Raw genomic sequence first — 20,747 nt, 5'->3', positions numbered from 1 at the left:
TAATGTATACACACTAATGTATATATGTGATAATATGTATACATGATAAATTGTAGACACGAAAATGTATAGGTGTGATAATACATATATGTGATCATGTATAGATGTGATCATGTATAGACATGATAATGTATATGCACGATAATGTGTGTTTGTAATAATGTAGTGTACTGTACCCTGAGGCTGTAGAACAGAACATACTCTAACCTGTCAAGGAGCAGAGAGCTTTATTTGGTTCTGCAGAAGAGACTGATAACCTTGAAGTGTTGTCTCTCTTTCGCTCCCTGGACCTTCTGTTCTGAGAGGAAGTCACCCTGGCCCTCTAGGATCCTCCTGCTGTTCTGTAGATGTAGAACACTAGAACACTTCCCCTGCTGTTGTAGAACCCTAGAACACTTCATCTGCTCCACTCCCCTAATAACCCCTACTACTGGTAGTCTGTAGTCCTTAGCTCCACTCCCCTAATAACCCCTACTACTGGTAGTCTGTAGTCCTTATCTCCACTCCCCTAATAACCCCTACTACTGGTAGTCTGTAGTCCTTAGCTCCACTCCCCTAATAACTCATACTACTGGTAGTCTGTAGTCCTTAGCTCCACTCCCCTAATAACCCCTACTACTGGTAGTCTGTAGTCCTTAGCTCCACTCCCCTAATAACCCCTACTACTGGTAGTCTGTAGTCCTTATCTCCACTCCCATAATAACCCCTACTACTGGTAGTCTGTAGTCCTTATCTCCACTCCCTTAATAACCCCTACTACTGGTAGTCTGTAGTCCTTAGCTCCACTCCCTTAATAACCCCTACTACTGGTAGTCTGTAGTCCTTAGCTCCACTCCCCTAATAACCCCTACTACTGGTAGTATGTAGTCCTTATCTCCACTCCCCTAATAACCCCTACTACTGGTAGTCTGTAGTCCTTATCTCCACTCCCCTAATAACCCCTACTACTGGTAGTCTGTAGTCCTTATCTCCACTCCCTTAATAACCCCTACTACTGGTAGTCTGTAGTCCTTAGCTCCACTCCCCTAATAACCCCTACTACTGGTAGTCTGTAGTCCTTATCTCCACTCCCCTAATAACCCCTACTACTGGTAGTCTGTAGTCCTTATCTCCACTCCCCCAATAACCCCTACTGCTGGTAGTCTCTAGTCCTTATCTCCACTCCCCTAATAACCCCTACTACTGGTAGTCTGTAGTCCTTATCTCCACTCCCCTAATAACCCCTACTACTGGTAGTCTGTAGTCTTTATCTCCACTCCCTTAATAACCCCTACTACTGGTAGTCTGTAGTCCTTATCTCCACTCCCTTAATGACCCCTACTACTGGTAGTCTGTAGTCCTTATCTCTACTCCCCTAATAACCCCTACTACTGGTAGTCTGTAGTCCTTATCTCCACTCCCCTAATAACCCCTACTACTGGTAGTCTGTAGTCCTTATCTCCACTCCCCTAATAACCCCTACTACTGGTAGTCTGTAGTCCTTATCTCCACTCCCCTAATAACCCCTACTACTGGTAGTCTGTAGTCCAGTGCTCTGACTACTGTGTACTGAGCTCTTTCAGATCAATTTGAGTCAAACTCATGCACATGGCTTCATAGGCAGTACCATTCCATATACTGTAAAGTCATGACATCTCTGTCATTTGACATGCTCATAACCACATTAAACACATTCATTCAATATACAGTACATGCACATAGCTTTGATAGTTTGACATTTGAAGTCAGTAACACAGAACTTTGCATTAACCCTAGGTTACTTTAAACTCCCATCGGACAAATGGAATCACAAATTCCTTACTCATGGATTCAATAAGTTTTGTTCAATCAGTGTGTTGTCTCTTTATGTAACTCAATTTATCCTTGCGATCCCCCGATCTTATTCAACCCTTATCCTGATACCAGCCCACAGCCCCCACCCTCAGCCTCACAACCCTGATACCAGCCCACAGCCTCCATCTTATTCAACCCTCAGCCTCACAACCCTGATACCAGCCCACAGCCTCACAACCCTGATACCAGCCCACAGCCTCACAACCCTGATACCAGCCCACAGCCTCCATCTTATTCAACCCTCAGCCTGATACCAGCCCCCAGCCTCCATCTTATTCAACTCTCAGCCTGATACCAGCCCACAGCCTCCATCTTATTCAACCCTCAGCCTCACAACCCTGATACCAGCCCCCAGCCTCCATCTTATTCAACCCTCAGCCTGATACCAGCCCCCAGCCTCCATCTTATTCAACCCTCAGCCTGATACCAGCCCCCAGCCTCCATCTTATTCAACTCTCAGCCTGATACCAGCCCACAGCCTCCATCTTATTCAACTCTCAGCCTGATACCAGCCCCCAGCCTCCATCTTATTCAACCCTCAGCCTGATACCAGCCCCCAGCCTCCATCTTATTCAACTCTCAGCCTGATACCAGCCCACAGCCTCCATCTTATTCAACTCTCAGCCTGATACCAGCCCCCAGCCTCCATCTTATTCAACCCTCAGCCTGATACCAGCCCACAGCCTCCACCTTATTCAACTCTCAGCCTCACAACCCTGATACCAGCCCACAGCCTCCATCTTATTCAACCCTCAGCCTCACAACCCTGATACCAGCCCACAGCCTCCATCTTATTCAACCCTCAGCCTGATACCAGCCCACAGCCTCCATCTTATTCAACCCTCAGCCTCACTCTGATACCAGCCCACAGCCTCCATCTTATTCAACCCTCAGCCTGATACCAGCCCACAGCCTCCATCTTATTCAACCCCCAGCCTCACACCCTGATACCAGCCCACAGCCTCCATCTTATTCAACCCTCAGCCTGGTACCAGCCCACAGCCTCCATCTTATTCAACCCTCAGCCTGGTACCAGCCCACAGCCTCCACCTTATTCAACCCTCAGCCTGGTACCAGCCCACAGCCTCCACCTTATTCAACCCTTATCCTGATACCAGCCCCCAGCCTCCATCTTATTCAACCCTCAGCCTGATACCAGCCCACAGCCTCCATCTTATTCAACCCTCAGCCTCACAACCCTGAATACCAGCCCCCAGCCTCCATCTTATTCAACCCTCACCCTGATACCAGCCCACAGCCTCCATCTTATTCAACCCCCAGCCTCACAACCCTGATACCAGCCCACAGCCTCCATCTTATTCAACCCTCAGCCTGATACCAGCCCACAGCCTCCATCTTATTCAACCCCCAGCCTGATACCAGCCCACAGCCTCCATCTTATTCAACCCTCAGCCTCACAACCCTGATACCAGCCCACAGCCTCCATCTTATTCAACCCTCACCCTGATACCAGCCCACAGCCTCCATCTTATTCAACCCTCACCCTGATACCAGCCCACAGCCTCCATCTTATTCAACCCCCAGCCTCACAACCCTGATACCAGCCCACAGCCTCCATCTTATTCAACCCTCACCCTGATACCAGCCCACAGCCTCCATCTTATTCAACCCTCACCCTGATACCAGCCCACAGCCCCCACCCTTCGAGACCCTCCCACAGCCCCCACCCTTCGAGGCCCTCCCAGAGCCCCCACCCTTCGAGGCCCTCCCACAGCCCCCACCCTTCGAGGCCCTCCCACAGCCCCCACCCTTCGAGACCCTCCCACAGCCCCCACCCTTCGAGACCCTCCCACAGTCCCCCCTTCGAGACCCTCCTACAGTCCCCACCCTTCGAGACCCTCCCACAGCCCCCACCCTTCGAGACCCTCCCACAGCCCCCCCAGGAAGAACAATCTAAAATACAATGAATTCCATTCCCCCAAGAACCCCCCAATGCTCCAACAACTAACGAACTAAAGACAAACAAGGAACACAGAAGAAAACAGCAATGCAACATTTTTATTTTTTAAATAATGAATTTAAAACAAAGGACATCAAGGACAACTGAAATCATAACAGCAGTGCCAACTGTATATGTTTGTGTTCATGTCTGGCACTATGACATGTATGTGTGTGTTCTTGTATGTGTTTATTTGACTGAGACTGTGTGTATGTGTACAAACACCAGCACGGCATCAGCCTCAGGCAAACCGGCATTAGTTGTAAAAACACCGCCACTTAGTGTCATTCAAATATACTTTTTATTATGATTTATTTAGACTTTTAAAAATATATATTTTTTTACTTTTATCTTTGACCATCATTCTATCTCTCACACAGCAACTCCACTCCCACTTGTCTACAATTCCACATACCAACCCTCAGCTACCCTCAGCCTATCTCATCCCAACACTCAGCTACCCTCAGACCATCCCATCCCAACCCTAAGCGTCCCTCAGCCCATCCCATCCCAACCCTCAGCGTCCCTCAGCCCATCCCGTCCCAACCCTCAGCGTCCCTCAGCCCATCCCAACACTCAGCTACCCTCAGCCCATCCCAACCCTCAGCTACCCTCAGCCTATCTCATCCCAACACTCAGCTACCCTCAGACCATCCCATCCCAACCCTCAGCGTCCCTCAGCCCATCCCATCCCATCCCAACCCTCAGCGTCCCTCAGCCCATCCCATCCCAACACTCTGCTTCCCTCAGCCCATCCCATCCCAAACCTCAGCTTCCCTCATCCCATCCCAACACTCAGCTACCCTCAGCCCATCCCAACACTCAGCTTCCCTCAGCCCATCCCATCCCATCCCAACACTCTGCTTCCCTCAGCCCATCCCATCCCAAACCTCAGCTTCCCTCAGCCCATCCCAACACTCAGCTACCCTCAGCCCATCCCATCCCAACCCTCAGCTTCCCTCAGCCCATCCCATCCCATCCCAACCCTCAGCGTCCCTCAGCCCATCCCATCCCAACACTCTGCTTCCCTCAGCCCATCCCATCCCAAACCTCAGCTTCCCTCATCCCATCCCAACCCTCAGCTTCCCTCAGCCCATCCCAACCCTCAGCTTCCCTCAGCCCTTCCCATACCAAACCTCAGCTTCCCTCAGCCCATCCCAACCCTCATCTTCCCTCAGCCCATCCCAACCCTCATCTTCCCTCAGCCCATCCCATCCCAACCCTCAGCTTCCCTCAGCCCATCCCATCCCAATCTTGAGCTTCCCTCAGCCCATCCCAACCCTCAGCTTCCCTCAGCCCATCCCAACCCTCAGCTTCCCTCAAGCCTTCCCATACCAACCCTTAGCTTCCCTCAGCGCATCCCAACCCTCAGCTTCCCTCAGCCCATCCCATCCCAACCCTCAGCTTCCCTCAGCCCATCCCATCCCAATCCTGAGCTTCCCTCAGCCCATCCCAACCCTCAGTTTCCCTCAGCCCATCCCAACCCTCAGCTTCCCTCAGCCCATCATATCCCAACCCTCAGCTTCCCTCAGCCCAGCCCTTCCCAACCCTCAGCTTCCCTCAGCCCATCCCGTCCCAACCCTCAGCTTCCCTCAGCCCATCCCGTCCCAACCCTCAGCTTCCCTCAGCCCATCCCGTCCCAACCCTCAGCTTCCCTCAGCCCATCCCGTCCCAACCCTCAGCTTCCCTCAGCCCATCCCGTCCCAACCCTCAGCTTCCCTCAGCCCATCCCGTCCCAATCCTGAGCTTCCCTCAGCCCATCCCATCCCAACCCTCAGCTTCCCTCAGCCCATCCCGTCCCAACCCTCAGCTTCCCTCAGCCCATCCCGTCCCAACACTCAGCTTCCCTCAGCCCATCCCATCCCAACCCTGAGCTTCCCTCAGCCCATCCCGTCCCAACACTCAGCTTCCCTCAGCCCATCCCGTCCCAACACTCAGCTTCCCTCAGCCCATCCCATCCCATCCCTCAGCTTCCCTCAGCCCATCCCAATCCTGAGCTTCCCTCAGCCCATCCCATCCCAACCCTGAGCTTCCCTCAGCCCATCCCGTCCCAACCCTCAGCTTCCCTCAGCCCATCCCATCCCAACCCTCAGCTTCCCTCAGCCCATCCCGTCCCAACCCTCAGCTTCCCTCAGCCCATCCCAACCCTCAGCGTCCCTCAGCCCATCCTGTCCCAATCCTCAGCTTCCCTCAGCCCATCCCATCCCAACCCTCAGCTTCCCTCAGCCCATCCCGTCCCAACCCTCAGCTTCCCTCAGCCCATCCCAACCCTCAGCGTCCCTCAGCCCATCCCGTCCCAACCCTCAGCTTCCCTCAGCCCATCCCATCCCAACCCTCAGCGTCCCTCAGCCCAACCCAACCCCCAGCTACCCTCAGCCCATCCCATCCCAACCCTCAGCGTCCCTCAGCCCATCCCATCTATCTCTGCTGGCCACCCACTTTGGGTTTCTACGCAACACATATCTTTCTATCTTTCAACTATGCTGTGATGTTTAATGATACTTAATGATACTGTAGTTCTCCCTGAGGATGATACTTAATGATACTGTAGTAATGGTACCATGGTAACCTAGCAGACATGCTATGATATGACTGTAGTTCTCCCTGAGGATGATACTTAATGATACTGTAGTAATGGTGCCATGGTAACCTAGCAGACATGCTATGATATGACTGTAGTTCTGTCTAGATGCTGTTTGTTTTGCTGCTGACTGTGTCCTGTCCTTCTCCAGAACAACGGAAGAACTACACCAAAAACAGCATCAACAGCATGACGAACACCTCGCAGTACCATGTTGAGGTCAGTCTACTACCGTACATACAGCGTGACTAACACCATGTTGAGGTCAGTCTACTACCCTACATACAGCGTGACTAACACCATGTTGAGGTCAGTCTACTACCCTACATACAGCGTGACTAACACCATGTTGAGGTCAGTCTACTACCGTACATACAGCGTGACTAACACCATGTTGAGGTCAGTCTACTACCGTACATACAGCGTGACTAACACCATGTTGAGGTCAGTCTACTACCGTACATACTGCGTGACTAACACCATGTTGAGGTCAGTCTACTACCGTACATACAGCGTGACTAACACCATGTTGAGGTCAGTCTACTACCCTACATACAGCGTGACTAACACCATGTTGAGGTCAGTCTACTACCGTACATACAGCGTGACTAACACCTCGCAGTACCATGTTGAGGTCAGTCTACTACCGTACATACAGCGTGACTAACACCATGTTGAGGTCAGTCTACTACCCTACATACAGTGTGACTAACACCATGTTGAGGTCAGTCTACTACCATACATACAGCGTGACTAACACCATGTTGAGTTCAGTCTACTACACTACATACAGCGTGACTAACACCATGTTGAGGTCAGTCTACTACCGTACATACAGCGTGACTAACACCATGTTGAGGTCAGTCTACTACCGTACATACAGCGTGACTAACACCATGTTGAGGTCAGTCTACTACCGTACATACAGCATGACTAACACCATGTTGAGGTCAGTCTACTACCGTACATACAGCGTGACTAACACCTCGCAGTACCATGTTGAGGTCAGTCTACTACCTTACATACAGCGTGACTAACACCATGTTGAGGTCAGTCTACTACCGTACATACAGCGTGACTAACACCTCGCAATACCATGTTGAGGTCAGTCTACTACCGTACATACAGCGTGACTAACACCTCGCAGTACCATGTTGAGGTCAGTCTACTACCGTACATACAGCGTGACTAACACCATGTTGAGGTCAGTCTACTACCGTACATACAGCGTGACTAACACCATGTTGAGGTCAGTCTACTACCCTACATACAGCGTGACTAACACCATGTTGAGGTCAGTCTACTACCGTACATACAGCGTGACTAACACCATGTTGAGGTCAGTCTACTACCGTACATACAGCGTGACTAACACCTCGCAGTACCATGTTGAGGTCAGTCTACTACCTTACATACAGCGTGACTAACACCATGTTGAGGTCAGTCTACTACCGTACATACAGCGTGACTAACACCTCGCAATACCATGTTGAGGTCAGTCTACTACCGTACATACAGCGTGACTAACACCTCGCAGTACCATGTTGAGGTCAGTCTACTACCGTACATACAGCGTGACTAACACCATGTTGAGGTCAGTCTACTACCGTACATACAGCGTGACTAACACCATGTTGAGGTCAGTCTACTACCCTACATACAGCGTGACTAACACCATGTTGAGGTCAGTCTACTACCGTACATACAGCGTGACTAACACCATGTTGAGGTCAGTCTACTACCGTACATACAGCGTGACTAACACCATGTTGAGGTCAGTCTACTACCGTACATACAGCGTGACTAACACCATGTTGAGGTCAGTCTACTACCGTACATACAGCGTGACTAACACCATGTTGAGGTCAGTCTACTACCATACATACAGCGTGACTAACACCATGTTGAGGTCAGTCTACTACCGTACATACAGCGTGACTAACACCATGTTGAGGTCAGTCTACTACCGTACATACAGCGTGACTAACACCATGTTGAGGTCAGTCTACTACCGTACATACAGCGTGACTAACACCATGTTGAGGTCAGTCTACTACCGTACATACAGCGTGACTAACACCTCGCAGTACCATGTTGAGGTCAGTCTACTACCGTACATACAGCGTGACTAACACCATGTTGAGGTCAGTCTACTACCGTACATACAGCGTGACTAACACCTCGCAGTACCATGTTGAGGTCAGTCTACTACCGTACATACAGCGTGACTAACACCTCGCAGTACCATGTTGAGGTCAGTCTACAACCGTACATACAGCGTGACTAACACCATGTTGAGGTCAGTCTACTACCCTACATACAGCGTGACTAACACCATGTTGAGGTCAGTCTACTACCGTACATACAGCGTGACTAACACCATGTTGAGGTCAGTCTACTACCGTACATACAGCGTGACTAACACCATGTTGAGTTCAGTCTACTACACTACATACAGCGTGACTAACACCATGTTGAGGTCAGTCTACTACCCTACATACAGCGTGACTAACACCATGTTGAGGTCAGTCTACTACCGTACATACAGCGTGACTAACACCATGTTGAGGTCAGTCTACTATCGTACATACAGCGTGACTAACACCATGTTGAGGTCAGTCTACTACCGTACATACAGCGTGACTAACACCTCGCAGTACCATGTTGAGGTCAGTCTACTACCGTACATACAGCGTGACTAACACCATGTTGAGGTCAGTCTACTACCGTACATACAGCGTGACTAACACCTCGCAATACCATGTTGAGGTCAGTCTACTACCGTACATACAGCGTGACTAACACCATGTTGAGGTCAGTCTACTACCGTACATACAGCGTGACTAACACCATGTTGAGGTCAGTCTACTACCGTACATACAGCGTGACTAACACCATGTTGAGGTCAGTCTACTACCCTACATACAGCGTGACTAACACCATGTTGAGGTCAGTCTACTACCGTACATACAGCGTGACTAACACCTCGCAGTACCATGTTGAGGTCAGTCTACTACCGTACATACAGCGTGACTAACACCATGTTGAGGTCAGTCTACTACCCTACATACCGTGTGACTAACACCATGTTGAGGTCAGTCTACTACCATACATACAGCGTGACTAACACCATGTTGAGTTCAGTCTACTACACTACATACAGCGTGACTAACACCATGTTGAGGTCAGTCTACTACCGTACATACAGCGTGACTAACACCATGTTGAGGTCAGTCTACTACCGTACATACAGCGTGACTAACACCATGTTGAGTTCAGTCTACTACACTACATACAGCGTGACTAACACCATGTTGAGGTCAGTCTACTACCGTACATACAGCGTGACTAACACCATGTTGAGGTCAGTCTACTACCGTACATACAGCATGACTAACACCATGTTGAGGTCAGTCTACTACCGTACATACAGCGTGACTAACACCATGTTGAGGTCAGTCTACTACCGTACATACAGCGTGACTAACACCATGTTGAGGTCAGTCTACTACCGTACATACAGCGTGACTAACACCTCGCAATACCATGTTGAGGTCAGTCTACTACCGTACATACAGCGTGACTAACACCTCGCAGTACCATGTTGAGGTCAGTCTACTACCGTACATACAGCGTGACTAACACCTCGCAGTACCATGTTGAGGTCAGTCTACTACCGTACATACAGCGTGACTAACACCATGTTGAGGTCAGTCTACTACCCTACATACCGTGTGACTAACACCATGTTGAGGTCAGTCTACTACCATACATACAGCGTGACTAACACCATGTTGAGTTCAGTCTACTACACTACATACAGCGTGACTAACACCATGTTGAGGTCAGTCTACTACCGTACATACAGCGTGACTAACACCATGTTGAGGTCAGTCTACTACCGTACATACAGCGTGACTAACACCATGTTGAGTTCAGTCTACTACACTACATACAGCGTGACTAACACCATGTTGAGGTCAGTCTACTACCGTACATACAGCGTGACTAACACCATGTTGAGGTCAGTCTACTACCGTACATACAGCATGACTAACACCATGTTGAGGTCAGTCTACTACCGTACATACAGCGTGACTAACACCATGTTGAGGTCAGTCTACTACCGTACATACAGCGTGACTAACACCATGTTGAGGTCAGTCTACTACCGTACATACAGCGTGACTAACACCTCGCAATACCATGTTGAGGTCAGTCTACTACCGTACATACAGCGTGACTAACACCTCGCAGTACCATGTTGAGGTCAGTCTACTACCGTACATACAGCGTGACTAACACCTCGCAGTACCATGTTGAGGTCAGTCTACTACCGTACATACAGCGTGACTAACACCATGTTGAGGTCAGTCTACTACCGTACATACAGCGTGACTAACACCATGTTGAGGTCAGTCTACTACCCTACATACAGCGTGACTAACACCATGTTGAGGTCAGTCTACTACCGTACATACAGCGTGACTAACACCATGTTGAGGTCAGTCTACTACCGTACATACAGCGTGACTAACACCATGTTGAGGTCAGTCTACTACCGTACATACAGCGTGACTAACACCATGTTGAGGTCAGTCTACTACCGTACATACAGCGTGACTAACACCATGTTGAGGTCAGTCTACTACCGTACATACAGCGTGACTAACACCATGTTGAGGTCAGTCTACTACCGTACATACAGCGTGACTAACACCATGTTGAGGTCAGTCTACTACCGTACATACAGCGTGACTAACACCATGTTGAGGTCAGTCTACTACCGTACATACAGCGTGACTAACACCATGTTGAGGTCAGTCTACTACCGTACATACAGCGTGACTAACACCATGTTGAGGTCAGTCTACTACCGTACATACAGCGTGACTAACACCTCGCAGTACCATGTTGAGGTCAGTCTACTACCGTACATACAGCGTGACTAACACCATGTTGAGGTCAGTCTACTACCGTACATACAGCGTGACTAACACCTCGCAGTACCATGTTGAGGTCAGTCTACTACCGTACATACAGCGTGACTAACACCTCGCAGTACCATGTTGAGGTCAGTCTACTACCGTACATACAGCGTGACTAACACCATGTTGAGGTCAGTCTACAACCGTACATACAGCGTGACTAACACCATGTTGAGGTCAGTCTACTACCCTACATACTGCGTGACTAACACCATGTTGAGGTCAGTCTACTACCGTACATACAGCGTGACTAACACCATTTTGAGGTCAGTCTACTACCGTACATACAGCGTGACTAACACCATGTTGAGGTCAGTCTACTACCGTACGTACAGCGTGACTAACACCATGTTGAGGTCAGTCTACTACCGTACATACAGCGTGACTAACACCATGTTGAGGTCAGTCTACTACCCTACATACAGCGTGACTAACACCATGTTGAGTTCAGTCTACTACACTACATACAGCGTGACTAACACCATGTTGAGGTCAGTCTACTACCCTACATACAGCGTGACTAACACCATGTTGAGGTCAGTCTACTACCGTACATACAGCGTGACTAACACCATGTTGAGGTCAGTCTACTACCGTACATACAGCGTGACTAACACCTCGCAGTACCATGTTGAGGTCAGTCTACTACCGTACATACAGCGTGACTAACACCATGTTGAGGTCAGTCTACTACCGTACATACAGCGTGACTAACACCTCGCAATACCATGTTGAGGTCAGTCTACTACCGTACATACAGCGTGACTAACACCTCGCAGTACCATGTTGAGGTCAGTCTACTACCGTACATACAGCGTGACTAACACCTCGCAGTACCATGTTGAGGTCAGTCTACTACCGTACATACAGCGTGACTAACACCATGTTGAGGTCAGTCTACTACCGTACATACAGCGTGACTAACACCATGTTGAGGTCAGTCTACTACCCTACATACAGCGTGACTAACACCATGTTGAGGTCAGTCTACTACCGTACATACAGCGTGACTAACACCATGTTGAGGTCAGTCTACTACCCTACATACAGCGTGACTAACACCATGTTGAGGTCAGTCTACTACCCTACATACAGCGTGACTAACACCATGTTGAGGTCAGTCTACTACCCTACATACAGCGTGACTAACACCATGTTGAGGTCAGTCTACTACCCTACATACAGCGTGACTAACACCATGTTGAGGTCAGTCTACTACCCTACATACAGCGTGACTAACACCATGTTGAGGTCAGTCTACTACCCTACATACAGCGTGACTAACACCATGTTGAGGTCAGTCTACTACCGTACATACAGCGTGACTAACACCATGTTGAGGTCAGTCTACTACCGTACATACAGCGTGACTAACACCATGTTGAGGTCAGTCTACTACCGTACATACAGCGTGACTAACACCATGTTGAGGTCAGTCTACTACCATACATACAGCGTGACTAACACCTCGCAGTACCATGTTGAGGTCAGTCTACTACCATACATACAGCGTGACTAAGTCATGTTGAGGTCAGTCTACTACCGTACATACAGCGTGACTAACACCATGTTGAGGTCAGTCTACTACCATACATACAGCGTGACTAACACCTCGCAGTACCATGTTGAGGTCAGTCTACTACACTACATACAGCGTGACTAACACCATGTTGAGGTCAGTCTACTACCATACATACAGCGTGACTAACACCATGTTGAGGTCAGTCTACTACCGTACAGACAGCGTGACTAACACCTCAGAGTACCATGTTGAGGTCAGTCTACTACCGTACATACAGCGTGACTAACACCATTTTGAGGTCAGTCTACTACCGTACATACAGCGTGACTAACACCATGTTGAGGTCAGTCTACTACCGTACGTACAGCGTGACTAACACCATGTTGAGGTCAGTCTACTACCGTACATACAGCGTGACTAACACCATGTTGAGGTCAGTCTACTACCCTACATACAGCGTGACTAACACCATGTTGAGTTCAGTCTACTACACTACATACAGCGTGACTAACACCATGTTGAGGTCAGTCTACTACCCTACATACAGCGTGACTAACACCATGTTGAGGTCAGTCTACTACCGTACATACAGCGTGACTAACACCATGTTGAGGTCAGTCTACTACCGTACATACAGCGTGACTAACACCTCGCAGTACCATGTTGAGGTCAGTCTACTACCGTACATACAGCGTGACTAACACCATGTTGAGGTCAGTCTACTACCGTACATACAGCGTGACTAACACCTCGCAATACCATGTTGAGGTCAGTCTACTACCGTACATACAGCGTGACTAACACCTCGCAGTACCATGTTGAGGTCAGTCTACTACCGTACATACAGCGTGACTAACACCTCGCAGTACCATGTTGAGGTCAGTCTACTACCGTACATACAGCGTGACTAACACCATGTTGAGGTCAGTCTACTACCGTACATACAGCGTGACTAACACCATGTTGAGGTCAGTCTACTACCCTACATACAGCGTGACTAACACCATGTTGAGGTCAGTCTACTACCGTACATACAGCGTGACTAACACCATGTTGAGGTCAGTCTACTACCCTACATACAGCGTGACTAACACCATGTTGAGGTCAGTCTACTACCCTACATACAGCGTGACTAACACCATGTTGAGGTCAGTCTACTACCCTACATACAGCGTGACTAACACCATGTTGAGGTCAGTCTACTACCCTACATACAGCGTGACTAACACCATGTTGAGGTCAGTCTACTACCCTACATACAGCGTGACTAACACCATGTTGAGGTCAGTCTACTACCCTACATACAGCGTGACTAACACCATGTTGAGGTCAGTCTACTACCGTACATACAGCGTGACTAACACCATGTTGAGGTCAGTCTACTACCGTACATACAGCGTGACTAACACCATGTTGAGGTCAGTCTACTACCGTACATACAGCGTGACTAACACCATGTTGAGGTCAGTCTACTACCATACATACAGCGTGACTAACACCTCGCAGTACCATGTTGAGGTCAGTCTACTACCATACATACAGCGTGACTAAGTCATGTTGAGGTCAGTCTACTACCGTACATACAGCGTGACTAACACCATGTTGAGGTCAGTCTACTACCATACATACAGCGTGACTAACACCTCGCAGTACCATGTTGAGGTCAGTCTACTACACTACATACAGCGTGACTAACACCATGTTGAGGTCAGTCTACTACCATACATACAGCGTGACTAACACCATGTTGAGGTCAGTCTACTACCGTACAGACAGCGTGACTAACACCTCAGAGTACCATGTTGAGGTCAGTCTACTACCCTACATACAGCGTGACTAACACCATGTTGAGGTCAGTCTACTACCATACATACAGCATGACTAACACCATGTTGAGGTCAGTCTACTACCGTACGTACATCGTAACTAACACCATGTTGAGGTCAGTCTACTACCCTACATACAGCGTGACTAACACCATGTTGAGGTCAGTCTACTACCCTACATACAGCGTGACTAACACCATGTTGGGGTCAGTCTACTACCGTACATACAGCATGACTAACACCATGTTGAGGTCAGTCTACTACCATACATACAGCGTGACTAACACCATGTTGAGGTCAGTCTACTACCGTACATACAGCGTGACTAACACCTCGCAGTACCATGTTGAGGTCAGTCTACTACCGTACATACAGCGTGACTAACACCATGTTGAGGTCAGTCTACTACCGTACATACAGCGTGACTAACACCTCGCAATACCATGTTGAGGTCAGTCTACTACCGTACATACAGCGTGACTAACACCTCGCAGTACCATGTTGAGGTCAGTCTACTACCGTACATACAGCGTGACTAACACCATGTTGAGGTCAGTCTACTACCGTACATACAGCGTGACTAACACCATGTTGAGGTCAGTCTACTACCGTACATACAGTGTGATTAACACCTCGCAGTACCATGTTGAGGTCAGTCTACTACCGTACATACAGCATGACTAACACCTCGCAGTACCATGTTGAGGTCAGTCTACTACCGTACATACAGCGTGACTAACACCATGTTGAGGTCAGTCTACTACCGTACATACAGCGTGACTAACACCATGTTGAGGTCAGTCTACTACCGTACATACAGCGTGACTAACACCATGTTGAGGTCAGTCTACTACCGTACATACAGCGTGACTAACACCATGTTGAGGTCAGTCTACTACCCTACATACACAGTGTTAGTGGTAGGGTAGAGATTGTTACTAACCTGTGTCCCAATCCCTCTCCCATCTCTCCTATCCCATCTGTGTCCCAAACCCTCTCCCATCTCTCCTATCCCCCCTGCGTCCCAATCCCTCTCCCATCTCTCCTATCCCCTCTGTGTTCCCAAACCCTCTCTAATCTCTCCTATCCCCCCTGCGTCCCAAACCCTCTCTAATCTCTCCTATCCCCTCTCCGTATCCCAACCCTCTCCTCTCTCCTCTCAGCACCTGACCACATTTGTTCTGGACAGGAAGGAAGCCATGATCAACACTGAGGACGGAATCAGGAAGCTCCGCCTGCTGGATGCCAAGGGGAAGGTGAAGCACAGGACACACTTATGATTATGATTCCCCAAAGCATCTACTGTACCGATCCAATGTGTTCCTATTGGTTTGATATCAGGCATCTACTGTACTGATCCAATGTGTTCCTATTGGTTTGATATCAGGCATCTACTGTACTGATCCAATGTGTTCCTATTGGTTTGATATCAGGCATCTACTGTACTGATCCAATGTATTCCTATTGGTTTGATATCAGGTATCTACTGTACTGATCCAATGTGTTCCTATTGGTTTGATATCAGGCATCTACTGTACTGATCCAATGTGTTCCTATTGGTTTGATATCAGGTATCTACTGTACTGATCCAATGTGTTCCTATTGGTTTGATATCAGGTATCTGCTGTACCGATCCAATGTCTTCCTATTGGTTTGATATCAGGTATCTACTGTACTGATCCAATGTGTTCCTATTGGTTTGATATCAGGTATCTGCTGTACCGATCCAATGTGTTCCTATTGGTTTGATATCAGGTATCTACTGTACTGATCCAATGTGTTCCTATTGGTTTGATATCAGGTATCTGCTGTACCGATCCAATGTGTTCCTATTGGTTTGATATCAGGTATCTACTGTACTGATCCAATGTGTTCCTATTGGTTTGATATCAGGTATCTACTGTACTGATCCAATGTGTTCCTATTGGTTTGATATCAGGTATCTACTGTACTGATCCAATGTGTTCCTATTGGTTTGATATCAGGTATCTACTGTACTGATCCAATGTGTTCCTATTGGTTTGATATTAGGTATCTGCTGTACTGATCCAATGTGTTCCTATTGGTTTGATATTAGATATGGACCCAGGACATGTTGCTGCAGGTGGAGGAGAAGACAGTCAGCCTCATCGACCCAGAGACCAAGGTGGGTGAGCAGGAATGCTGTCTGAAGAACCAGCTCTGATACACTGGATAGGGGTATCATGGGACCTACTGACTAGACCAGGGATATCATATCAGGGAAACGGCAGGTCCTGTATAAACACAACAGCTCTGCCATGCTCAGGGAAACGGCAGGTCCTGTATAAACACAACAGCTCTGCCATACTCAGGGAAACGGCAGGTCCTGTATAAACACAACAGCTCTGCCATGCTCAGGGAAACGGCAGGTCCTGTATAAACACAACAGCTCTGCCATGCTCAGGGAAACGGCAGGTCCTGTATAAACACAACAGCTCTGCCATACTCAGGGAAACGGCAGGTCCTGTATAAACACAACAGCCCTGCCATGCTCAGGGAAACGGCAGGTCCTGTATAAACACAACAGCTCTGCCATGCTCAGGGAAACGGCAGGTCCTGTATAAACACAACAGCCCTGCCATGCTCAGGGAAACGGCAGGTCCTGTATAAACACAACAGCTCTGCCATGCTCAGGGAAACGGCAGGTCCTGTATAAACACAACAGCTCTGCCATGCTCAGGGAAACGGCAGGTCCTGTATAAACACAACAGCCCTGCCATGCTCAGGGAAACGGCAGGTCCTGTATAAACACAACAGCTCTGCCATGCTCAGGGAAACGGCAGGTCCTGTATAAACACAACAGCTCTGCCATGCTCAGGGAAACGGCAGGTCCTGTATAAACACAACAGCTCTGCCATGCTCAGGGAAACGGCAGGTCCTGTATAAACACAACAGCTCTGCCATGCTCAGGGAAACGGCAGGTCCTGTATAAACACAACAGCTCTGCCATGCTCAGGGAAACGGCAGGTCCTGTATAAACACAACAGCTCTGCCATGCTCAGGGAAACGGCAGGTCCTGTATAAACACAACAGCTCTGCCATGCTCAGGGAAACGGCAGGTCCTGTATAAACACAACAGCTCTGCCATGCTCAGGGAAACGGCAGGTCCTGTATAAACACAACAGCTCTGCCATGCTCAGGGAAACGGCAGGTCCTGTATAAACACAACAGCTCTGCCATGCTCAGGGAAACGGCAGGTCCTGTATAAACACAACAGCTCTGCCATGCTCAGGGAAACGGCAGGTCCTGTATAAACACAACAGCCCTGCCATGCTCAGGGAAACGGCAGGTCCTGTATAAACACAACAGCTCTGCCATGCTCAGGGAAACGGCAGGTCCTGTATAAACACAACAGCTCTGCCATGCTCAGGGAAACGGCAGGTCCTGTATAAACACAACAGCCCTGCCATGCTCAGGGAAACGGCAGGTCCTGTATAAACACAACAGCTCTGCCATGCTCAGGGAAACGGCAGGTCCTGTATAAACACAACAGCTCTGCCATGCTCAGGGAAACGGCAGGTCCTGTATAAACACAACAGCCCTGTCATGCTCAGGGAAACGGCAGGTCCTGTATAAACACAACAGCTCTGCCATGCTCAGGGAAACGGCAGGTCCTGTATAAACACAACAGCCCTGCCATACTCAGGGAAACGGCAGGTCCTGAATAAACACAACAGCCCTGCCATGCTCAGGGAAACGGCAGGTCCTGTATAAACACAACAGCTCTGCCATGCTCAGGGAAACGGCAGGTCCTGTATAAACACAACAGCTCTGCCATGCTCAGGGAAACGGCAGGTCCTGTATAAACACAACAGCTCTGCCATGCTCAGGGAAACGGCAGGTCCTGAATAAACACAACAGCTCTGCCATGCTCAGGGAAACGGCAGGTCCTGTATAAACACAACAGCCCTGCCATGCTCAGGGAAACGGCAGGTCCTGTATAAACACAACAGCTCTGCCATGCTCAGGGAAACGGCAGGTCCTGTATAAACACAACAGCCCTGCCATGCTCAGGGAAACGGCAGGTCCTGTATAAACACAACAGCTCTGTCATGCTCAGGGAAACGGCAGGTATATTTTAATGCCTTGACTTCTACAGAGGTCGTATCACTGTAACGATGTATAGCCACTACAGACAGTGGATTGAACATGCAGAGCCTTTAACAAGAACAGTTTGATCAGTGGTTTGATCAGTGGTTTGATCAGTGTTTTTATCAGTTGATTGTTGATTGTTGACTGATCAGTTGATTGATCAGTGGTCTGATCAGTTGATTGATCCGTGGTCTGATCAGTTGATTGTTGATTGTTGACTGATCAGTTGATTGATCAGTGGTCTGATCAGTTGATTGATCAGTTGATTGATCAGTGGTCTGATCAGTTGATTGTTGATTGTTGACTGATCAGTTGATTGATCAGTGGTCTGATCAGTTGATTGATCAGTGGTCTGATCAGTTGATTGTTGATTGTTGACTGATCAGTTGATTGATCAGTGGTCTGATCAGTTGATTGATCCGTGGTCTGATCAGTTGATTGTTGATTGTTGACTGATCAGTTGATTGATCAGTGGTCTGATCAGTTGATTGATCAGTTGATTGATCAGTGGTCTGATCAGTTGATTGTTGATTGTTGACTGATCAGTTGATTGATCAGTGGTCTGATCAGTTGATTGATCAGTGGTCTGATCAGTTGATTGTTGATTGTTGACTGATCAGTTGATTGATCAGTGGTCTGATCAGTTGATTGATCAGTGGTCTGATCAGTTGATTGATCCGTGGTCTGATCAGTTGATTGATCCGTGGTCTGATCAGTTGATTGATCAGTGGTCTGATCAGTTGATTGTTGATTGTTGACTGATCAGTTGATTTATCAGTGGTCTGATCAGTTGATTGATCAGTGGTCTGATCAGTTGATTGATCAGTGGTTTGATCAGTTGATTGATCAGTGGTCTGATCAGTTGATTGATCAGTGGTCTGATCAGTTGATTGATCCGTGGTCTGATCAGTTGATTGATCCGTGGTCTGATCAGTTGATGGTGTAGTATTGTGTAGTATTTTCCCCCTGTGATTAGATGAGTATTAGGTGAGAACCAAAGGGTCCTATAGTCCTGGCCTTCTATAAGAGGCTGCTCTGTTAAACTTTCCTCTGCGGACCTTTTTACACCAAGTTTAAACCATAAGTTCACAGTGACACCATAAGTTCACAGTGACACCATAACTTCACAGTGACACCATAACTTCACAGTGACACCATAAGTTCACAGTGACACCATAAGTTCACAGTGACACCATAACTTCACAGTGACACCATAACTTCACAGTGACACCATAACTTCACAGTGACATCATAACTTCACAGTGACATCATAACTTCACAGTGACACCATAACTTCACAGTGACACCATAACTTCACTCTGACACCATAACTTCACAGTGACACCATAACTTCACAGTGACACCATAACTTCACAGTGACACCATAACTTCACAGTGACACCATAACTTCACAGTGACACCATAACTTCACAGTGACACCATAACTTCACAGTGACACCATAACTTCACAGTGACACCATAACTTCACAGTGACATCATAACTTCACAGTGACATCATAACTTCACAGTGACACCATAACTTCACAGTGACACCATAACTTCACTCTGACACCATAACTTCACAGTGACACCATAACTTCACAGTGACACCATAACTTCACAGTGACACCATAACTTCACAGTGACACCATAACTTCACAGTGACACCATAACTTCACAGTGACACCATAACTTCACAGTGACACCATAACTTCACAGTGACATCATAACTTCACAGTGACATCATAACTTCACAGTGACACCATAACTTCACAGTGACACCATAACTTCACAGTGACACCATAACTTCACAGTGACACCATAACTTCACAGTGACATCATAACTTCACAGTGACACCATAACTTCACAGTGACACCATAACTTCACAGTGACACCATAACTTCCTTAATGACCTGAATATTC

General features: G+C 48.2%; 1 protein-coding gene across 6 annotated transcripts in view; it reads left to right on the top strand.

The window, feature by feature from the left end:
* The window catches only part of LOC135537294 (epidermal growth factor receptor kinase substrate 8-like), a 143,388-nt gene that overhangs the window by 87,638 nt on the left and 35,003 nt on the right, over positions 1-20,747 (top strand). For 5 of the 6 annotated variants that reach the window (XM_064963489.1, XM_064963490.1, XM_064963492.1 and 2 more), the window contains 3 exons: positions 6,526-6,593; positions 15,874-15,966; positions 16,788-16,856. In XM_064963489.1, the coding sequence (XP_064819561.1) occupies positions 6,526-6,593; positions 15,874-15,966; positions 16,788-16,856 (230 nt within the window). Of the gene's footprint in view, positions 1-6,525; positions 6,594-15,399; positions 15,417-15,873; positions 15,967-16,787; positions 16,857-20,747 lie in introns of those variants that run through there. The other variant, XM_064963493.1, reaches the window with a different exon arrangement.

The sequence above is a fragment of the Oncorhynchus masou genome, unplaced genomic scaffold, assembly GCF_036934945.1.
Source record: "Oncorhynchus masou masou isolate Uvic2021 unplaced genomic scaffold, UVic_Omas_1.1 unplaced_scaffold_747, whole genome shotgun sequence".
Taxonomy (NCBI): domain Eukaryota; kingdom Metazoa; phylum Chordata; class Actinopteri; order Salmoniformes; family Salmonidae; genus Oncorhynchus; species Oncorhynchus masou.
Note: the sequence above shows the minus strand (reverse complement) of the source record. Positions and strands in the feature narration are given on the sequence as shown.